This window comes from Festucalex cinctus, chromosome 15 (genome assembly GCF_051991245.1).
Source record: "Festucalex cinctus isolate MCC-2025b chromosome 15, RoL_Fcin_1.0, whole genome shotgun sequence".
In the NCBI taxonomy this organism is placed as follows: domain Eukaryota; kingdom Metazoa; phylum Chordata; class Actinopteri; order Syngnathiformes; family Syngnathidae; genus Festucalex; species Festucalex cinctus.
Genome location: NC_135425.1, coordinates 1052466 through 1074585, shown reverse-complemented (window position 1 = coordinate 1074585; position 22120 = coordinate 1052466). Strand labels below are relative to the sequence as shown.

Sequence of the window (22120 nt, the reverse complement as noted above, 5' to 3'; positions counted from 1 at the left end):
AATATTTTTGAAGGTCATTTGATTGTGTAAGCCTCTCATCACATTCATTCTATTTGCCTAGAAATCAGTCAGTCAAAACTCACCTTTAGAACTATTTCGCTGACTGTAGTAGAATCTGACTCAAAGTAAAGAGGTTTGTAGTCATGGTTGCTCAAATACGTGATCTTGAATATGGCATGGTCTGAAAGAGGCAAAGAAAGATATATTAGTAGATTTGGAAAAATCCATCAAGACATTCTAAATGAAATATCGTAGAAAAGAAACTCCCAGCAAAGGCTGGCTTAAGGTTAGATGGGCATGTGATATGCACAATGTTGCAAAATATGGCTCAAACAAAGAATGAATGCATTACACGGACTAACTCAGTATTATGGACACAAATCATGACATAAACTGTAAAATCTATTACATGGAAACCGATCCCTTACGGAACATATTTACAGAAGGGGAATACAACTATTATTCAATAGAACAATTTAATTAAACTAGACTAAGCAATTTCTGGAGAAATTGCGTGGGAATGCTGAAAGCTGAATGCTAATAGCTGAATGCTAAGCTAAATGCTAATAGCTAAATGCTAATGAAGGAAATAGAAAGATAAATAATATGAAAATTACATAGTCATTAATTATTAATTACTAGTAACCAGTGAATGTGTCATTGAACATTAAATAGAATGCATTAAATATGTGGTAAACAAATTACAACTAAAGATAAATTGTGTGTAAATTAGAAATTATCAATTGTAGATAAATTATACATGAAAAGACAAAAGTTGGAATTCAAGTAGTCTGAGGCTGGTATCAACCCCTCGCCTCCTGTTTACTGTTCAATGAGCTGCCGCACAGCCACTCTACCCACTGACCCATAGGAGACTTAGTGCCGTCATTGAAGTTTTTTTAAATGTAATTTAGAGTTGTCTTGCTGAACCAGTGAATGTGTCATTGAACATTAAATTGAATGCATTAAATAAAACGTATGTTAAAAAACGTATGTTATAAAACGTATGTTAAAGATACATTGGTTGTAAATTACATATGAGAATTTATGAATGAATTATAAATGAATAGACAGAAAGTTTAAATTCAACCAGTCTGACACTGGTATCGAACCCTCGCCTCCTGTTTACTATTCAATGATCTACAGCACTGCCACTCTATCCACTCACCCACAGGAGAGTTGTTGCCATCATTGAAGTGTTGTGAAATGTAATTGAGAGATGTCTTGCTGAACCAGCGTGTCATTGAACATTCAATTGAATGCATTAAATAAAACATATGTTAAATGAATAAAGAAAGATAAATTGGCTGTAAATTACATATGAGAAATTATGAATGAATTATAATTGAAAAGACAGAAGTTATGCTAATGTGTTGTCTTTCTTTGTGGAAAAGCACATTAAGTTGCCTCGTGTAGGAAATGTGCTACACAAATAAACTTGCCTTGCCTTGAATGTAGAACGGATAATATAGAAACAAAACTTAATAATGACAAATGACATCAAAAGTAATGGATGTGAAATAATTCTTAGTGACAATGATTAGTATTAAATATTGCATTCCTACTAAAGAGTTACCCGCACTGTATTCAAACCCAGGTTCTCTATGCGGCAGGCAACTAAGCTATCCACTGACCTAACTTGTCTGGCTCAAAACTCATGGCTTATAGTGTATCTATACTGAAAAGTGACATATGATGCTGAATAATGGGGTCACGTGTTCAATCACTTCAATGAAATTATAGAATGCATTATGCAATATGGATTAATTTTGAAGAAATAGTTTGTCAAATGACATTTAACGAAATAGATGTTAACTTGTTGTATTATGACGAAACTGAGAAAAAAAAAAAAAGAACGTTGCTCCATCCGGGGTTTGAACCGGCGAACCATTCGTAGGGCTGTCTTTGCAATGCACCTGGCTCAAGCGCTTAACCCCGTGAGCATCAGAGCGAATTGGCGTATTTGTATTTTAAAGTGTCACGTGATGAAAGCCATCAGCACTGATTTGATCATGTCAGTATAACGCATTTCCTGGTATGATAGTCAGTTGGTATACTTAATATCCGTTTATGTAATTGCCATGGAAACATGTGCAATGTACAGTCGGTGGTGGGCTTTGAACCTGCGACCTCTTGCTTACTGTACATGCACTCTCCCAACTGCGCCACTGAGCAGTATCAGAAAGCCGGTCAAGATGGTCTGTTCTATGAATGGAAGTGGGCGTGGAAAATGGAAAAAAAGTATTATGTAGGAGTAGTTTGATTGCAAAAAGTGTTGAGAATAAAATGCTATAATAAGTATAATCACTAGACTAAGCAATTTCTGAAGAAATTGCGTGGGATGCTGAAAGCCGAATGCTAATAGCTGAATACTAAGCTGACTGCTAATATCAGAATGCTATTGTTATCATTGAAGTGTGAAATGTATTTGAGAGATGTCTTGCTGAACCAGAATGCATTAAATAAAACGTATGTTAAATGAATAAAGAAAGATACATTGGCTGTAAATTACATATGAGAAATTATGAATGAATTAGAAATGAAAAGACTGAAGTTTAAATTCAACCAGTCTGAGACTGGTATCGAACCCTCACCTCCTGTTTACTGTTCAATGAGCTACTGCACTGCCAATCTATCCACTGACCCACAGAAGACTTGGTGGCATCATTGAAGTGTTGTGAAATGGAAGCAGCGAATGTGTCATTGAACGAATTCATTCAAAAAAATGTATGTTAAATGAATAAAGAAAGATAAATTGGTTGTAAATTACAAATGAGAAATTATGGATGAATTATAAATGAAAAAACAAAAGTTTTAGCTTTAACTAAAAAAAAGAAAAAATAAGTATGTCTATATTGAAAAGTGACATATGATGCTGAATAATAGGGGCCATGTGTTCAATCACTTCAATGAAATTATAGAATGCATTATGCAATATGGATTAATTTTGAAGAAATAGTTTGTGAAATGACATTTAACGAAATAGATGTTAACTTGTTGTATTATGACGAAACTGAGAAAAAAAAAAAAAGAACGTTGCTCCATCCGAGGTTTGAACCAGTGAACCATTCGTAGGGCTGTCTTTGCTCTTCACCTGGCGCAAGCGCTTAACTCCGTGAGCCACCGGACCTGTGAGCATCAGAGCGAATTGGCGTATTTGTAATTTAAAGTGTCACCTGACGAAAGTCATCAGCGCTGATTTGGGACACATGTGCTTGATCATGTCAGTATAACGCATTTCCTGGTATGATATTCAGCTGGTATACTTAATATCCGTTTATGTAATTGCCACGGACATGTGCAATGTACAGTCGGCGGTGGGCTTTGAACCTGCGACCTCCTGCTTACTGTACATGCACTCTCCCAACTGCGCCACTGAGCAGTATCAGAAAGCCAGTCAATATGGTCTGTTGTATGTATGGAAGTGGACATGGAAAATGGGACTTAGAAAAAATTGAGTGTCAGTCCCATTAAAACTGAATGGGGAAAAGTACATCTTTAACATTAAATTATGCGAGTACTGTAAGTAATATGAAGTCAAACAATAAATACCCCGAAAGGCGTGAATTTTGTCAGCAAGTTGAAATTTGAACGGTGTAAATCGGAAGTATAATGTAGGAGTAGTTTGATTGCAAAAAGTGTTGAGAATAAAATGCTATAATAATCATAATAATATTAATAATAAGAATAATAATAATTAAGGTTAGAAACAACATATGACTAACTAGACTAAGCAATTTCTGGAGAAATTGCGTGGGAATGCTGAAAGCTGAATGCTCATAGCTGAATGCTAAGCCGAATGCTAATAGCTGAATGCTAATGAAGGAAACAAAGAAACTGTGAAAATTACAAAGTAATTACCTATTAATTACTAGTAATAATAGTAGTAGTTGTAGTAGTAGTCGTCGTAGTAGTGGTAGTAGTCGTAAAAACAGTAGTAGCATTACTAGTAATTATTAAGTAGTAACTTGTAGTTAAATGATTGTGACATTTTATGTAATTGTAGTGAACAACAACAAATATAAAACCAAACAAACAAAAGAATATTTTTTAGTACAATACTGTATGTGTTCATGCAATCTATCATTGTGGGAATGCTGAAAGCATTCCCACAATGATAGATAAGACATCTGACAATGCATTCACCATCATTCAACTCAATTGTCAAAGTCTAAACCATAAAACAACTATAATGAAAGAGTTTCTTAGTGATCCAGCACAGACATTCGACCGTGTCCCTCGGGGAGTCCTGTGGGGGGTGCTTCGGGAGTATGGGGTACCAGGCCCCCTGATACGGGCTGTTCGGTCCCTGTACAACCGTTGCCAGAGTCTGGTCCGCATTGCCGGCAATAAGTCGGATTGGTTTCCAGTGAGGGTTGGACTCCGCCAAGGTTGCTCTTTGTCACCGATTCTGTTCATAATTTTTATGGACAGAATTTCTGGGTGCAGCCGAGGCGTTGAGGGGATCCGGTTTGGTGGCCTCAGCATTGTATCTCTGCTTTTTGCAGATAATGTGGTGCTGTTGGCTTCATCAAGCCGGGATCTCCAACTCTCACTGCAGCGGTTCGCAGTCGAGTGTGAAGCGGTTGGGGATGAAGATCAGCACCTCCAAATCCGGGACCATGGTCCTCAGTCAGAAAAGGGCGGCGTGGTGTTCACTCAGTGAACGGATCAGTACCTGAAGTGATTAGTTCTTTTCTCAGTTCATTTGAGCTTAGCCACGCTCATGTCGGCAATCTTCGCGAACGGCCAATCAGCAGCCAGCATCAGACAGGGGCGGGATTTTACTGAACGTGTCGTCCAGCCGAGCTATTGGTGTTTATGAACAAAGGGAAGAAGCTTGCCGTTCGCAAAGACGTGTCGTGACTCGTGAGGGTATCAGTAAGTGAACGAGTCAGACAGCGAGTGAACGTGTTGTCATTTCCGGTTCACAAACGTATCAGTAAGTGAACGAGTCAGACAGTGAGTGAACGTGTTGTCATTTCCGGTTCCCAAACGTATCAGTAAGTGAACGAGTCAGACAGTGAGTGAACGTGTTGTCATTTCCGGTTCACTAACGTATCAGTAAGCGAACGAGTCAGTGAGTGAACGTGTTGCCATTTCCGGTTGACAAACGTATCACAAAGCGAACGAGTCAGTGAGTGAACGTGTTGCCATTTCCGGTTGACAAACGTATCACTAAGCGAACGAGTCAGTGAGTGAACGTGTTGCCATTTCCGGTTGACGAACGTATCAGTTCGCGAAAGAGTCAGTGAGTGAACGTGTTGCCATTTCCGGTTCACGAACGTATCAGTAAGCGAACGAGTCGGTGAGTGTGTTACCATTTCCCGTTCATGTATGTACAATTCAATGAGTGAACGTACTGCCATACCAGTTCAGTCAGTGAGCGTAGTCTTGCAACGATTCACCAAGGAAGGAACTTCTCACCGAAGCACTACTCTTTTCTAAGCTAACAGCTAATGTGGAGTCCATTCGTCCGTGTTTTGTGCGTGTGTGTCCGTCCGTCCAAGCATGGGGGCATGGGGCAAGCGCATGAAAACAAGAGAGAGTGACAGTCTCTCGAGTCACCAGTATACAACATGACTCGGTGTCTCGGTCTGCAGCAGCGGCGAGATGACGCTGTTGGGGAAATTTTTATTTGAAATGAAAGTATTACATAGCATGTGCACACGTAGGCTCCACTTAATTATTATAATCTCTGTCTAATTCGATTTTTGGTATTATCGTCATAATGCTGGCTTGCTATTAAATTGTACTTTTATTTAAAAACTTCGGTGCTTATGTGTTTTATTAATTCTTGATTTTATTTCAGCGCAACAAAATATTTAACGAGACGTAGTCCCGCCGAGGCGCCGACTGCGAGAACGTGACACGTTACACGCCTGTCCTGCATATGATCGTGACTCTCGCCGACTGCGAGAATTTGTGACAAGCTGCCTTGCACATATTCTTAACACATGAAAACAAAAGCACACGTGTGGCGTGGCCATCGTTTTTTTTTTTGCTTTGTTTTGTTTTTTTGGTGTCCCCAAACATAGCAACATGTTTATATGTGTGGACATTCTGTCGACTGCAATTATTATTGTCGAGTATTAATCATGATATAATACTGGTTTGAAATTTTATTTTACGTTTATATCACAACTTAAAACACCACAAACAATTTGGATTTTTTTTTAAGACACACTGTTTGGCCTTACAACGTTTGTTCATCTACCACAACAAACACGGTATCAAAATAAGTCAAATCAACTCCGTTGCTCACAAAAATGGGGGATGGGTCTGTATGGGGCGAAAACCTAATCAAGGGACGTAAGGGCTGTTAGTAGGGGTGGGTTATATGGCCTAAAAATCATATCACGATATTTCAAAGAAATTTGCGGTGACGATATTTTTGACGATAGATTTGTGATTGACACTTCAGAATAATAGCACTTTTATTGCAGCAACAATATTTAAGCCACCATTTTTTTCCAGAATTGAAATATAAACAAAGTGCAAATATACCAACTGTAATGGAATAAAATGGAAATAAAAACAGGCCAGATAGTGTTTACCCTGCGAATTACAAACATAACTGCTTAAAGGACATTTACTTTGCAATGAAAGCACATACCTTCAGAAGTCAGTGGCAAATTGCACGAGTCAAAAAAGTCCACTATTTTCTCTTGTGTGGCTGAGCCTCGTGACGTTAGGGGGGAGGGATCGCCAATAATACAGTAGCAGCCAGTTTGTGGTGTCATGCTTCGTACAGCGCAGGCAAGTGTATTGTTACAAAATGTTTTCCATCTGCGATTGTTAAGGCAGTTGTTATGTTTGCCGCAACCGGAGGCAACCCTCCTTGAGCATTATTTCCCCGTCAATGGCTCTGATTTTAATCAGAGGAGCAGGGGCGGGCGGGGAGTTAGGCCATGCAAGAACTGGTATGTTTTCAGCTTACAGGAATTGTGTACAGATCCTTGCAACATGGGGCAGTGCATTATCCTGCTGCAACATGAGATGATTGTCGTGGATGAATGACCTAACAATGGGCCTCAGGAGATCATCACGGTATCTCTGTGCATTCAAAATGCCATCAAAAATTGCACCTGTGTTGTTTCATAACCCCACCACAAGCATGGGCCACTCGATCAACAACACTGACTTAAGCAAACCGCTCATAACACAACACCACACAAGTCTGCCATCCTCCCTAAAAAGGGAAAACCGGGATTCATCAGTGAAGAAAACACCTCTCCAACGTGTCAGACGTCATCAAATGTGACCATTCACCCACTCAAGTCAGTTCATACTGCATGATAGAGACCTGCAGTCCAGTCGAGACCCCTATGAGGACGACGATCATGCAGATGAGCTTCCCTGAGGCTGTTTCTGACCGTTTCTGCAGTAATTCTTTGGCTATGCAAACAAATTATTGCAGCAGCTGTCCGGGTGGTTGAGCTCAGATGATCTTTGAGGTGGACATTCTGGATGTAGAGGTCGTGTCTGGTGTGGTTACACGTGGTCTGCACCAGTTGGGATGCCGTAAGATGCACTGCCCAATCTGTCTGAAATGCCTTTGGAGAAGGCTTATGGTTAATAAATGAACATTCAATCCACGGGCAAGAGCTCTGATGGAGATTCCTGCAGTCATCATGCCAACTGCACGCTCTCTTAAAACCTGGAACATCTGTAGCATTACTGTGATAAAACTGCACATTTCAGAGTGACCTTTTACTGTAGCTAGCCAAACCACACCTGTGCAACAATCATGTTGTCTAACACCATCATCTTGATATGCTAAATGTGTGAGGTGGGATGGATTATCCCGACAAAGTAGAAATGCTCACTAGCACAGATTTAGACAAATTATTCAATGATATTTGAGGGAAATCATCTTTTTTGTTTGTTAAAAAAACAGATCTTGATTAATAATATGTTTTTACACTAATATTTTGTTACCCATTGCTCCTGCTCTCCCTCAAAATTTTGCATTATTTAACAAATGTGCTTAAAGACCATAAAAAAACTTAAGTGCTGTAAATAACAGTATTTACAACAACATAACTACGGAGTATTTAGTGTATTTCTATTTATTTATTTACTTATCGCAAGAGTGGTCTGGAACACAACCCGGCAATGGAAGGTGCTACCAAAGATTGCACTTACTAGGACTTCTTTCTTCTGCAAGGTCACAGGCACATAGATGGTCCGAATCGATAGAAATTGGTTTCTGTCGAATCCAGAACTTCGTGCTGGCCTTCTGATTGGTGACAGGGTCAATCTCCACCTTTTCTCCTGAGATCCCTGAAAGCAAAGTCAACAATTATCTTATCTATGTTTTTCTTTTTTAATGTTTTTTGTTAAATTACAGCCCCCATTGAACTTTTGCCACATTTCAGGCTTCGAATTTAAAGATATAAAATTTGATTTTTTTTTGTAAAGAATCATCAACAAGAGAGATGCAATTGTGAAATGGAATGACATTTATAAGATATATTAAACTTTTTTTGCAATGAAAAAAAAAAAAAAAAGAGTAGGACAGGGAAAACTTCCTCCTTCTCTGAGTTAATGTTTTGTTGAACCACCCCTTTTATTACAGCTTTAAGTATTTTGGGATATGTCTATATCAGGTTTGCACATCTAGAGATTGAAATTTTTGCCCATTTTTCCTTGCAAAACAACTCCAGCTAAGGTAGATTATTCAAAGACAAATGGATTCAGGTCCGTATGTATATATATTAGGCCTGTGACGGTTTTTGAAAACCGTTAAAGCCGATCGGTTAAACAGTTTCGGTTCTGCCCGTCTGTGTTCCGTTCGGTAGCTTTCACACAACTCTTTTTTTTTTTTTTTTTTTTCCCTCCTTCCTGAGCACTAATCCAATATGGCGGCGTGGTTACCGAGCGCGTCCATGGTTACAGGGCGCGTCATGGCAATGCGTCATATCATTCCAGCGAGGCTGTAGCCAATCATATTGCAGCGGGGCGGGTATAGCCCCGGAACAGCTATCAGCTAGCATGCTACATCACACACCATAACCGGAGGAGGCGTTTCGGCGGCGCGTTTGCAATTTGGACTCCGGACGGAAAATGCGTGGGGTGGCGTGGAATCGGGATAGAATGGTAAGTCTATTTACTTGCTTTTGAACTGTACCGCGGGGTAGCAGAAGTGTTTGATCATCCATGCTAAAGTTATTTTTAGCGCAATGCAGGCCGCCTGATTCCACTAAAAAAGCGAAAGTGCTATCAAGGACCTCAAAAAAGGAGAAAATCGTGCCACGGTTATATAGTCCCAGAAAAGAAGTGGAAGGAGTCGGCCGTGCTCACTTTTTGTTGACTTACTAAAGTGCTCAGAGCACTGTAGTTGTTCACCAAGGGACATTATTGTATCTTCTATTTTTTATTTTTTTTTATTTTTTATTTTTTTTTTATTTTAAAGAGCTCAGAATTGTTCATTCGGTAGTCTTACCGATTCAACGTCTTATCATCATTGCTCTTTTTTTTTTTTTTCTTTTTTTTTTGTGTGTGTGTGCGTGCGTGCGTGCGTTTGCGTGCGTGCGTGCGTTTGCGTGCGTGCGTGCGTGCGTGTGCGTGCAAATACGTATAAATTTATACTCATTAATTCACCTAAAGCCTTATAAATATCCCATTACCCTTCGCCTTAACCAGGTACTTCAGAATCTTGCCAGAGTCGTGGAGTTTAAATGGTCAGGAGACCAGAGAAAAGGTCAGAAAAAAATAAAGAGAAAAGAAAGATAAATCAAAGTGAAATCCAGCACCGACCAAACACTTCCTGCCTTCCCCATGATTACAAAATCAAAGTCTTACGCCAACCCCGGAAGCCTCTAAATTCCAGCAAATTTAGCGAGATCTCAAGAGACCAGAGGAAAAACTAAAGAGAGGAAGGAGGGAAGGATCGATAAGGCAGAGTGAGATCCATAGAAGCCAGTACATCCAATCCATCAAAGTGAAGTCCAGCACCAACAAAACCCCTCCTGCGTGGTTACAAAACCAGAGTCTTATGCCAACCCCAGAAGCCTCAAACTTCCAATAAATTGAGATCTCAAGTGACCAGAGGAAAAACTAAAGAGAGGAAGGAGGGAAGGATAGATAAAGCAAAGTGAGATCCACAGACACCAGCACCCACTGATTCAAGGGGCTGTGGGAGGGAGAGGCTACTTCTGTTGAGTTTCAGTAGATGCTGGTGCGACGGATCTGGCATGCATAAGGACCACCACCAAAGAAAGAAAGCCGTCAACCGCGGTCCAGCAAAGCGAGCACCGCCCCCCCCCCCGAAATCCCCAGGCCGCGGCAGCACCAAGGCCACCCCCAAGCCACCTGAGCGGACACCGGTCGGCGAGCCGACCCAGACGCCCGGAACACCCCCCGCCCCAGCCCAAGGCCGCAGAACGAGGCCCAGCGGGCCCCCACAGCGCCCCACTGGTCCCCAGCCCCCACCCCCCCACGACCCCCCCGCACCCCACCCAAACCCGCCACCCACCACGACCCAGGCCCCACCACCCCCGGCCCCCAAATCCCCGAACACACCCCGCCCCCCAACACCCAACCCCCCACCCACCCATACCTCCACCCCCCCAAACAAGCCCCCCCCCCCCCCCCCCCCCCGACGCCCGCCAACCCCCCCGCGAACCCGGCCCCCCGCGAGCCCCCCCCACCCCCGGAAACCGGCACCGGGCAGCAGCGCAGAGAGGGAAAACGTGCCCACCCCACCTCCAGCTGTGCGAGAGTAGCACAGCGGCGGGAGGGGGGAAGCAGAGGAGGAAGCACCAGGGGAAAAGGCGGAGCACCAGAACACCGAGCCCGGTGGGGAGAGGCCCCGGTCGTCACGCCAGCGTACTAGTGACACCTAACCCTGTTACTGAGTCCGCCAGCTCGCCGACTGGCGAACTCTACCCTTACACCGTGAATGTGGCCCCACCCAGTGTATATACAAGTGTGTGCGTGTGGTGCATTAAAATTGTGAGCAGGTGAGTCGGAGCAGAGGGAAAAAATTTCCCCTACACCGACACACCCGCATCCCCCCCCCAAAAAAGAAGGAGGGACAGAGTGGTGGGGCAGGGACACAAATGGGGGGGACCACAGCGCTGCCAGGCACTGCAGTCGATCCCCTCTGATGGCTCCCCGCCCCAACTCACCCCTCCCCTTGGACATGAAGTGCATTAAAATTGGAGGGGAGTTGAAGGGTGAAGACGGTGTTTCCACCCTTCCCCACCCCACCAAGAAATGTGTTGTGTGCCCTATGTGTATATTTACAAAGTGTATAGTGCAAAACTAGTGACGTGAGTAAGAGGAGCGACCAGCGGGGCCTCACCCAACCCGGAGGGTGTAGGTGGCACGCCCGTCCCCCAGCACCCCCCACCCCCACCCGCCCCCCACCCCACCCGCCCCCCACCCCATCCATCTGGCACCACAATAAGACCGGCCTCCGGAGCCCGCCCGGGGCGCCAGGAGTTCTACCGGAGTGGGGCAGGCCTCAAACCCCCGCCCGGCCCCCGGAGCCCGACGCCCGGGCCGGGGAGGGAGCCCCAGGCCCAGGGAGAGGGAGGGGGAGGGGGCGGGGGGCCGACAGGGAAGGGGGGAGGGGGAAGCGGGGGGAAGACGACAAGAAGGCGAAAGGGCGGCTGCAGGGTAGGAGGGGGGGGGGGGGGGGGGGGGGGGGGAGGGCGACAAGGGAAAAGGGACCGGGAGGCAGACGAGGATGGGCAGGAGGAGGCGAGGAGGGAGAGGCGACGGGGGGGAGGAAGGGGGAGGGGAGAGGGAGCCACGGGGCACACCAGAGGCCCACCCGCCCCGAACCGCGCCGCCGGGCACGGAGCAGCGGACCGCGCCGGGACGGCGCCGCCCCGGGCACCAGGGAAAGCACCCCAACACCGCACCCCACAGGGGGCCCAGGGAGCGGCCAAGACAACAACCGCTACCGAGCAGACAACGGGGGGGGCAGAACCACCCCCGCCCGACCACGGGGGACGGCGTCAAGAAAATTGACTAATTAGCATGCAGTAACACCAAGTGTTGATGCTTAGTGCCCACTAGAAATAACTCTTAAGGAATTAGTGAGTATAGTGTCGTATAGTGTGGTGTGCTCGAGCCCACTAGCAGCAACTAGGTTCCTGACTATATAAAAATAAAACCAATCAGATACAAAATACCAAATACAGAAGCAGCGAAAACAGAAGTTGTAACGATGTGGTGGCTCTCGTTAACAGGCAGAATCTTGGCAGGATTAAGTTGCCAAATTAAGATTAAAATATTCTATGTACATAGACCATATTTGTTTAAATCTTGATACTTGATTTTTATTTAAGGCAGAGATTTTTTCCATTGAGATATAATTTATTAGTAAGTTTAACCAGTGGTCGATATTTAGAGATTGTTTATTTTTCCAATTGACAAGGATTATTTTTTTAGCAATAGTAAGGGCTATAAATATAGATTGGGATTGTTTACATGGTAGCTCAGTTATTGTTAAGTCACCTAGTAAACACAATCTTGGAGATAAAGGAAGCCTACAGTTTAATATATCAGCGAGCTTTTCCAAGATTTTAGTCCAGAAATGCAGCACTGGAGTACATGACCATAAAGCATGAAGATAAGTATCGGCAGTGTTTTGTGAGCACTGGAGACAAATGTCGGAGTCAGAGAGTCCCATTTTTTTCATCATATATTGTGTAATATATGTTCTATGAAGTATCTTATATTGGATAAGTTGCAAATTTGTCTGTTTGGTCATTTTAAATACATTTTCACAGATTTGGGTCCAAAAGTCTGGTTCCGGAACTATAGACAAGTCTTTTTCCCATTTTAAAGTCGGTAAATACGTTTTATTTGTGTATAAAAATAACTTATTTTTGATATTTTCTTTATTGTTGTTGGAGAAAGCTTTATAATATCTTTAGCTAAGACAGGCAGTTGGAGCGTGTCCTGAAGTGTTGGGTTTTGTTTCTTAACCATATTTTTAACTTGCAGATAATGTAAGAAATTTCCATTTTTTATTTCATATTTCTGGACCAGGTTTGTATACGATATAAACTTATTATCTGAGAAAAGATGATGAAGGTGTGTAATTCCTTTCTGCTCCCATAAGCTTAAATTGAACGACTGATTATTAAGTTGAAAGTCGGGGTTATGCCAAATGGGAGAGAGCCCACAGGGCGCCAATTGGGAGTTTGTAATTTCTAATGCCTTCCACCAGGCAGTCAGGGTGGCGGCTATCATTGGGTTTTTAAAACAATTATGTCGTTTTATTGATTTTGTAATAAAGAGTAAATCTAACAGTCTAAGATTATTACAATCCTTCTGCTCCAATTCCAACCAACAGTTAGTATCTCTGTTGGGTTGTGTCCATAGCACAAGATATTGTAGTTGATTAGCTATATAATAGTACATAAAGTTTGGTGCCTCTAAACCTCCTTTAGATTTACTTTCCTGAAGAGTAGATAGACTAATTTTAGCTTTTTTTTTATTCCAATAGAATTTTATGATAGCAGAGTCCAGCGATTGGAACCAGTTAGACGTAGGTTTAAATGGAATCATTGAAAATAAATAATTAATCTTTGGTAAAACTTTCATTTTTATAGTAGCTATCCGTCCTATTAAAGAGATCGGAAGATTATTCCAGCGCTCCAGATCACTACGGATACTGTCCAATAACGGTAAAAAATTTAAAGAAGTTAATTCAGTTAACTTTGGTGAAATTTTAACACCTAAGTATTTTAAATTACCTGTAGGAAAGGAGTAGTGTGGATCCTGACTTGTAGGATTCCATGAATTTTCTGTGATAGGTAATAATGTTGATTTTGTCCAGTTAATAGAGTAATCTGATAAGTGAGAGAATTTAGTTATTAGGTTAAATGCTTCCCCTAGCGAGATAGCAGGTTCTTCTAAATAGAGTAGTATATCATCGGCACATAAGATTAATTTTATGTTCTATTGTCCCGGAGTGGATTCCTTGGATCCGTCTATCCTGACGTATAGCTAATGCAAGCGGCTCAATAAATATAGCAAATAATAAAGGAGACATTGGGCACCCTTGTCTTGTTCCCCTTTTTGTAGAGTAAAACTCTGTGATGTAATCCCATTGGTAGTAACTGTAGCTTTAGGAGAATCATATAATATTGAGACCCATTGAATGAATGACTCCCCGAAGCCGAATTTATTTAAGACAGCAAAGAGGAAGGACCAGTTAACTTTATCGAAGGCTTTTTCTGCATCCAGCGAAATAACAACTGCCTTTTTATCATACCGCTGTGACATACTTATCAAGTTAAAGAGCCTCCTAATATTATTAGTAGAATGACGACCTTTAATAAAACCTGTTTGATCGCTATGAATAATTGTCGAGATTACTGTCTCTAGTCGAGATGCCAAGGCCTTAGCGATAATTTTAATATCGGTATTAATTAGTGATATCGGTCGGTAACTTGACGGGAGGGTGGGGTCTTTTTCTGGCTTTAATAAAAGTTTAATTGCTGCTATATTCATATCTTGACGTATATCACCCTTACTTTTAATTTCAGTTACTACTCTTAGAAATAATGGAGCAAACATTAACCAGAAATGTTTAAAAAATATAGCCGGATAGCCGTCTGGACCAGGTGCTCTGCCATTAGGCATACTGTCTAAAGCACGATACAACTCATCTATAGTAAGCGGGGCATCTAGAATATCTTTATGTTCAATAGATAACTGAGGTATATTTAAGCTATTTAGGAATACCTCAATATGTTCAGGGTTAGGTCTATTAATTTCTGAGTATAGATTTCGATAATAGTTATAAAAAATATGGTTAATTTCTTTTGGTGATTGTGTGCATTCACCATTTATACCTTTAATAGCCGTTATAAGAGATTTTTCCCGATTCCGTTGAAGTTGATTTGCCAGGAATTTACCTGATTTATTATTATGTTCAAAATTATTATATCTCAACTGTTGTATTATAAACTCTGTCTTTTTAGATAACATGTTATCTAACTGTATTTTTATATTCTGTAGTTCTATCCATATTTGATTATTTTGGTTTAATGCATATTCATCCGTTAGTTGTTTAATTTTATCTTCCAGGTATTTTTCTAATTTTTGATCCTGTTTCTTTTTATAAGTTGAATATGATATAATTTTCCCTCTAATTACCGCTTTTCCTGCTTCCCAGAGAAGAGATGGAGATATATTTGGAGAGTCATTTATTTCCAAAAAATCTGCCCACTCCCTTCTAAAAATTTTATCAAACTCTACGTCTTTCAGTAATGAGATGTTAAAACGCCATATCGGGGGAAGTTTAAAGGTAGTCAATTTGTAGAGTGAGAGAGACTGGTGCATGATCACTTATAATTATAGAATGTATTTTTATAGCAGTTTTATCAACAATAGAATTATTTGTAAGGAAAAAATCAATTCTTGAGAATGATCGGTGCACCGCAGAGAAGAAAGTAAATTCCTTCTTAGTTGGGTTTTGAAGTCTCCAGCCATCGCTGAGGCCAAAATCCTCCATATATTCATCTATTACTTTAGCGGATCGTAATCGCCTTGTATATATCTTATTATTAGAACGATCTATTAACGGGTTTAAGACCGTGTTAAAATCACCTCCAATAATAATAGTAGAATTTGTTGCTAAATCGAGTAACCGAGAGAAAAATTCATGGAAAAAATCCGGGTCATCATTATTTGGGGCATATAAATTACCAATTGTATATACTTTATTAAATATAGTTACCTGGATAATAATATATCGGCCCTCTAAATCTGTTACTATATTATTTAGAGTAAAGAATAAATTCTTATGTATAAGTATAGAGACACCTCTTTGTCTACTATTATAGGAGGCAGAGTAAACTTGACTAAAATTTTTATCTATAAATAATTTTTCTTCTGATTTTTGTAAGTGGGTTTCTTGTAGGAGACAAATATCTGCCTTAAATCTTGAGAGATGGTCTAAATTTTTTTATTCTTTTTGCCTGGGAGCGAGCGCCACACACATTCCAGGAGACCAGAACTAATTTCTGCATACGAGCAATATAGACTCAGTCTTATGTATACATCTATATAAGCTGCTTATTAATATTAACATATTGTAGGATAGCAAAAGAGTAATTAGGCAATTTATATAATTTATATAAAGAGAGAGATAGCAAGTAGATAAGTATAATAGTGAAGAAACGAGGGGGGAAGTGAGAGTGAAGGAAATCTGTGGGGGATTCAACATAACAATACACCAGTAAATAGTGACCTAAGCGAGATTATTATTTTTATTATTATTATTATTTTTATTTTTTTAAGAATATATTTTTATATTATTATTATTATTATCATTATTATTATTATTATTATAGCCTATACATGATATAAATTCATATTCTCAGTTTCGTAACCCATTATCCATACATATACATACATATACATACACATATACATACATATACATATATATACATATATACACATATACATACACATACATATACATACGTCAAATAATCACACAATACTCGGCTCTACCAATTATCAGTTAGAACAGCCAAGGGGTCGAGGTTGGGTTTCGGAATAGCTGGCCGTCGATATATAATTTATCAACGACCATCGAAGTCCGTTTACCCTCCTGTCTATTTTGTTTCATTATAGGAAACAGTACTTTTCGCCGCTCGTTTATCTCTCTTGGGAATTGATCATTCATCCCGAAAGATGTCCCTTTGAGCTCCCGTCCTTTACTTTTTACCAATTCTTTATGTTTAAAATGTTCGAACTTAGCAATAATAGGACGGGGCTTATTGCCCTTACGAGCTCCGAGCCGGTGTACACGGTGAAAAGAGATATTATTTACCGTCTCCTGAGGGATCTTTAGCGATAATGTCATAAATTTTTTTATCTCGCCCTCTGGATTATCTGGGGTATTTTCGGATATACCTGAAAATATTAGATTTTCCCGCATACTACGGGATTGAACATCTAAGACCGTTTCCTTTAGCATTTTGTTTTCCTTTTTAATCGTCTCCAAAACTCGGCTGTGACAGCGACGAGAGAGGAGCGTAGCTCGGAATTATCTCGTTGGAGATCGCTTACCTGTTGGCTAACGAATTCCAAACTTGCCTTTAATTCTTTGACGTCCTCGCGGATAAGACAGAGGACGTCAAGTTTTTTATTTATGGAATCCAGCATACTCACCGATACGTCGGCGGTTACTAAATCGTCCGTGTCTGTTGACGAGTCATTTTTCCTTTTTTTCGAAGGATTATCACGACTAGCCGCCAGATCATCCATCGCGCAGCTATAAAAATAATCGTCAATAAAGAGTTCGAGGTCGTCCACACTGGATAATATTTCCGATCTTTCTTAGAAAAGAAAAAAAATCGAATTTATCTAATCATTAAATTCGGGTTTAATTAGAAATATAAAGCTAATTCTATTTTAGCAGCAGGACGCCGCCATGTTAGATTTTCCCAGTCTCGCTACCGGTCTCGCGATAGTCACAGCATCTCGCGGTAGTGTGTGCAAAGCCCATCTACTATACTTAATAGTGAGTTAGCGACTGACTACACAGCCTGGGGTGGGGTGGCGTGGAATCGGGATAGAATGGTAAGTCTATTTACTTGCTTTTGAACTGTACCGCGGGGTAGCAGAAGTGTTTGATCATCCATGCTAAAGTTATTTTTAGCGCAATGCAGGCCGCCTGATTCCACTAAAAAAGCGAAAGTGCTATCAAGGACCTCAAAAAAGGAGAAAATCGTGCCACGGTTATATAGTCCCAGAAAAGAAGTGGAAGGAGTCGGCCGTGCTCACTTTTTGTTGACTTACTAAAGTGCTCAGAGCACTGTAGTTGTTCACCAAGGGACATTATTGTATCTTCTAATCAAACGCACGCTTTCTGGTACATAAAACGAACGTCGGAATTTAACGCAATGATATTCAATGTTAGTATAGCACGACTTAAGTCCTGTAAAACTCGCAAATCCCCTCAAAATAAAGATGGAACGTCTGTAAGTAAAGCGCATCTTGTTCGTTTCATTTGAAATCCAGTGTGGTGGTGTTTCAAGAACGTGAATGAAGAGATGAGGTGCACACTTCGACAAGCAGCTGAGCTCATTCACACATTATGTAGACACGACATTTTACTCAATCCATATTCCATATGACTTAAGACACATCCCTGTCTTATGTTCATGAGATAAAACTTATTTGATACATTCATCTTACAATTTAAATAGTATAATTAGAATTTGATCTGAGAATAATTCAAATATCAGTGTTTGAGAGAGTCTTTTAATACTACTGCGACTACTACTACTACTACTACTACTACTAATAATAATAATAATAATAATAATAATAGATTTTATTTATAACCCACTTTACATTTATAAAATAAATCTCAACGTGCACAGTACAGGCAACAATAAAAGCAATGGAAGCATACAGTAAATAAAACGGTCAATTACAAATCAGAGTAAAAAAATAATAAATAAATAAAAATCAACCAGGAAAAGCTTTTTTTTAAACCTGTGCAGCTAAGGCGCTTATAAGTGAAGAAAAACCTCACAGTACACCGACAAACAAAAATAAAAAGTTTGCATACTAAAATAATTATCTTACCTCTGTTTAGTCACAAATATACCTAGTGTGAAATCTGGGCTTATATAGTTGAACACAAAGCTGATATATATTTGCAGGTAACCATGACAGAGGGACACACACAGGTTGCTTTTACCTTCAGTTATTTGTTGTGCCTTCCATTATATGCCACTGGCATAAATTGAATAATAATTTAAATAATTCAATAATAATAATAGTAATATTAATCGTAATAATAAATAAATAAATAAATAAAGAAATTAATTAATTAATTTGCTGTGAATAATATACACTTTAACTTTTTTTCCCCAAAAAATTGCAATTGCAATTTTTTTTCAAGGTCCTTTTCAATGATTTTTTTTTACCTAACAAAAAGTTAATTATAAGAAACAATATCAGATCTATTGTAGTTTACAGGATCTTAGGAAAAAGGCAAATGAAGTGCTCATGTGCATTGGCACACCAAATTATCAGCACCTCTCATTCTACTTTTTTCCTATTTTGATCAGCAGGATGAAATTCATACCGAGTTGAACATCTGTTGTGAAACGCAGCTTGTGTATCATACTAATCTTGAATGACTTATAGTGATGGCTGCTCAGCATATCTTGGACTGAGGTGATGTCAATGGGTGGGTCTTCCTCTGAGCTCTCCTCACCCCTGGAACCTGGAGATTAAAATATTTACATGAGAAAAAGAAAGAAAGCGGTAATTAAGAAAGTAAGTAAGTAAATAAATAAATAAATAAATACTAAATATTTGCAGCATTTTCTGTCATTGTAGGATGTTGTTTTTAACCTTAATTGTGGGAATGCTGAAAATATTCCCACATGTTAATCGGATTCTTTATTGTGGGAATGCTGAAAGCATATCAACTTTTCCTCATTCATTTTCGATGGGACTGACACTGGTCCATATCCACTTCCATATCATACAACTGATCAACTGCTCAGTGGCACACTTGATTAAATGCTTTGTACAGTAAGCAGGAGGTCGCGGGTTCAAATCCCACCTCTGACTGTACATTGCAAAATCTATTAATGTCAATTATGCTAAGGAATTACATGCTAACCAATAGGGATGTAACGATATCCAAACATCCCGATACGATATGAAGGTCACAATACGATAATTATCACGATATTGTGGGGGCGTTGGCGATTTAAAAAATATCACAATATTGTCAAAAAGAGAGCTCATACTAAAAAAAAAGCACAATATTGTGCTTTTGTACATAACAGCAATGCATATAAACCACCTACAATCTCTAATAATATTGAGGCACTTACTTGGTAATGCAAGCACACATTGGTCGCTTCACAAGCAAATTAGGTTTCCCTTCATCTGACAATTAGCATAGATTTTAAACATACAAGGCCAAAACATCCGCAATGAAAATTAAATTGCACTAATAAACTAGCCACTAGAGGGTGCTAGAACTGCGCAAATGGAAATCAACCTGACTTTTTAAACAGATGTGTTCCTTTTAAATATTGTGAACATGACGATGACGATATTGTGGCAGTTTTAAAATCACAATATATATTGCCGTTGTAGCGATAATTGGGTCGTCTTTTGGATGAATTAATAATCTGGACGTTACAGAGGTAAATTATATTTACCTCGATAACCTCTAGGGGCAACACGTTGGCTTTGCTTTGGGTTAACAGGAGCAAACAACGACCAAAATCCTTTCTTCATCAGTCATTTATAATCTAAAGTCGCCACACTTGATATTCAGTGGTTCGTTGTACTAACAAAAGAATAATAATAATCCACTCGGAAACACGGATGACTTAGGCGGAATAGGGTTAATAAAACATGCATTTATTCACGATTGCTACACTACAGAATCAAAACACTGCCTAACTATTCTACCGTCAGAAAAAAAAGAAATAAAACTAGAGCTGCGAGCAGCTATAAAGGGCCCTCGCAACCTGGGCCACGTTGGGGTACTTGCACGTCGGGGTACTGGCATGTTGGGGTGCTGTTTCATAGGAAACCGTCTAAATTGTAAATGTTTTTGCCATGCTTTGTGCTTGCAAAGTTTCATGGAAAGGCCAAAAATGATGCACAATAAACAAAATAAAATCAAAATGGTTTGGCACATGCCTATAGAATAATTTTTGCAGGTATTAGGCTGATAGGTGTGCCTCCAAATATTCACACATCTAGCTGATTCATATAATCGGAAATACTAAAATATTAATGTTCTTGAGAGGTCTGATCTGTGTGCAAAGTTTTGAGTTTTCGCTCATGTTTAGACAAAAAAAAAAAGCATTTTTCTTTGCAAACAATGCATCGCTAGAGCAAAGGCGTGACAAAAAATTTCAATAACATTTCATCTTAAATATCTTCAGATGAAACACGCCAAAGAATGAAGACAATCTGATAAGTTTTGTAGAAAATATGAGGCCTATAAAAGGCCCCAAAAAATGGCGACAAATAGCAAAGTAAATCAAAATGGCAGACTTCCTGTTTGGTTTAGCATATGGCTTTAGAAACTTTTTTGTCAGTCTTAGGCTGATAGGTATCCCAATTTTTACAAATCTAGCTGAATCATACATTTCCAAAAGCTTCATAAAAATGTCTATAGGGCGCTATTGAGCCATTTATTGCAAATTGCACAAGAAATCTCTAAAATATTCATGTTTATGACAAGTCTGATGTGTGTGTAAAGTTTCATGAGTTTTCGTTCGTTTAGACAAAAAAAAAAAAAAAAAAAAAGCAGCATTTTACTTGGCAAATAATGCATTACTATGGCAACGGCTTGCGACAAAATAAAAAAAAACTTTAGATAACTTTGCATCTTAAACATCTTAAGATGAAACACACCAAGTTGGAAGACAGTCGGATAAATTTGGTTGGAGTTCGTTAAAATGTGACCCCTAAAAAAGGCCACAAAAAATGGCTACAAATCCCGACGTAAATCAAAATGCCGGACCCTCCTGTTTGGTTTAGCATATGGTTCTAAGAGACTTTTTTTGTACATCGTAGGCTCTTATGTATGCCTCCAAATTATCATAGCGCTAGGTGAAACGTACAACCGGGAATGCTTCGTTAAAGAGGAGTTGTTTAGCTCAAAATGTGATGCCCGGCCCCTGCGGGACTTCCTGTTGGGTTTAGCACAAAGCAGCAAGAGACTTTTTTGTACATCGTGGGCTGTTACATATGTCTACAAATTTTCGTAGCTCTAACTGCTTCGTACAACTGGGAATTCTTCATTAAGAAGAATATTTTTCCTTTGCAAAAAGTGCATGCCACGACAACAGCGTGCGACGAAATAAAAAACTTTCAATAACATTTCATCTTCAATATCTTAAGATGAATCACACCAAGTTTGAACATGATCGGATAAACTCTGTAGGAGGAGTTCGTTAAAATAGGACCCCTATGAAATGGCCAAAAAAATGGCAACACGTTCCAAAGTAAATCAAAATGGCGGACTTCCTGTTAGGTTTAGCATATGGTTCAAAAAGAGTTTTTTGTACCTTGAGGGCTGTTACATATGTCTTCAAATTTTGGTAACTCTAGGTGAAACGTACAGCCGGAAATGCTT

The 22120-nt window shown here is 39.9% G+C and overlaps 1 protein-coding gene across 3 annotated transcripts in view; it reads right to left on the bottom strand.

Annotated features, from left to right (window-relative positions):
• mapkap1 (MAPK associated protein 1) overlaps nucleotides 1-22120 on the bottom strand; it is a 313550-nt gene that overhangs the window by 10163 nt on the left and 281267 nt on the right. For all 3 annotated transcript variants that reach the window (XM_077498025.1, XM_077498027.1, XM_077498026.1), the window contains 3 exons: nucleotides 19088-19228; nucleotides 8149-8286; nucleotides 84-181 (listed from right to left, as the gene is read on the bottom strand). In XM_077498025.1, the coding sequence (XP_077354151.1) occupies nucleotides 84-181; nucleotides 8149-8286; nucleotides 19088-19228 (377 nt within the window). The remainder of the gene's footprint in view (nucleotides 1-83; nucleotides 182-8148; nucleotides 8287-19087; nucleotides 19229-22120) is intronic.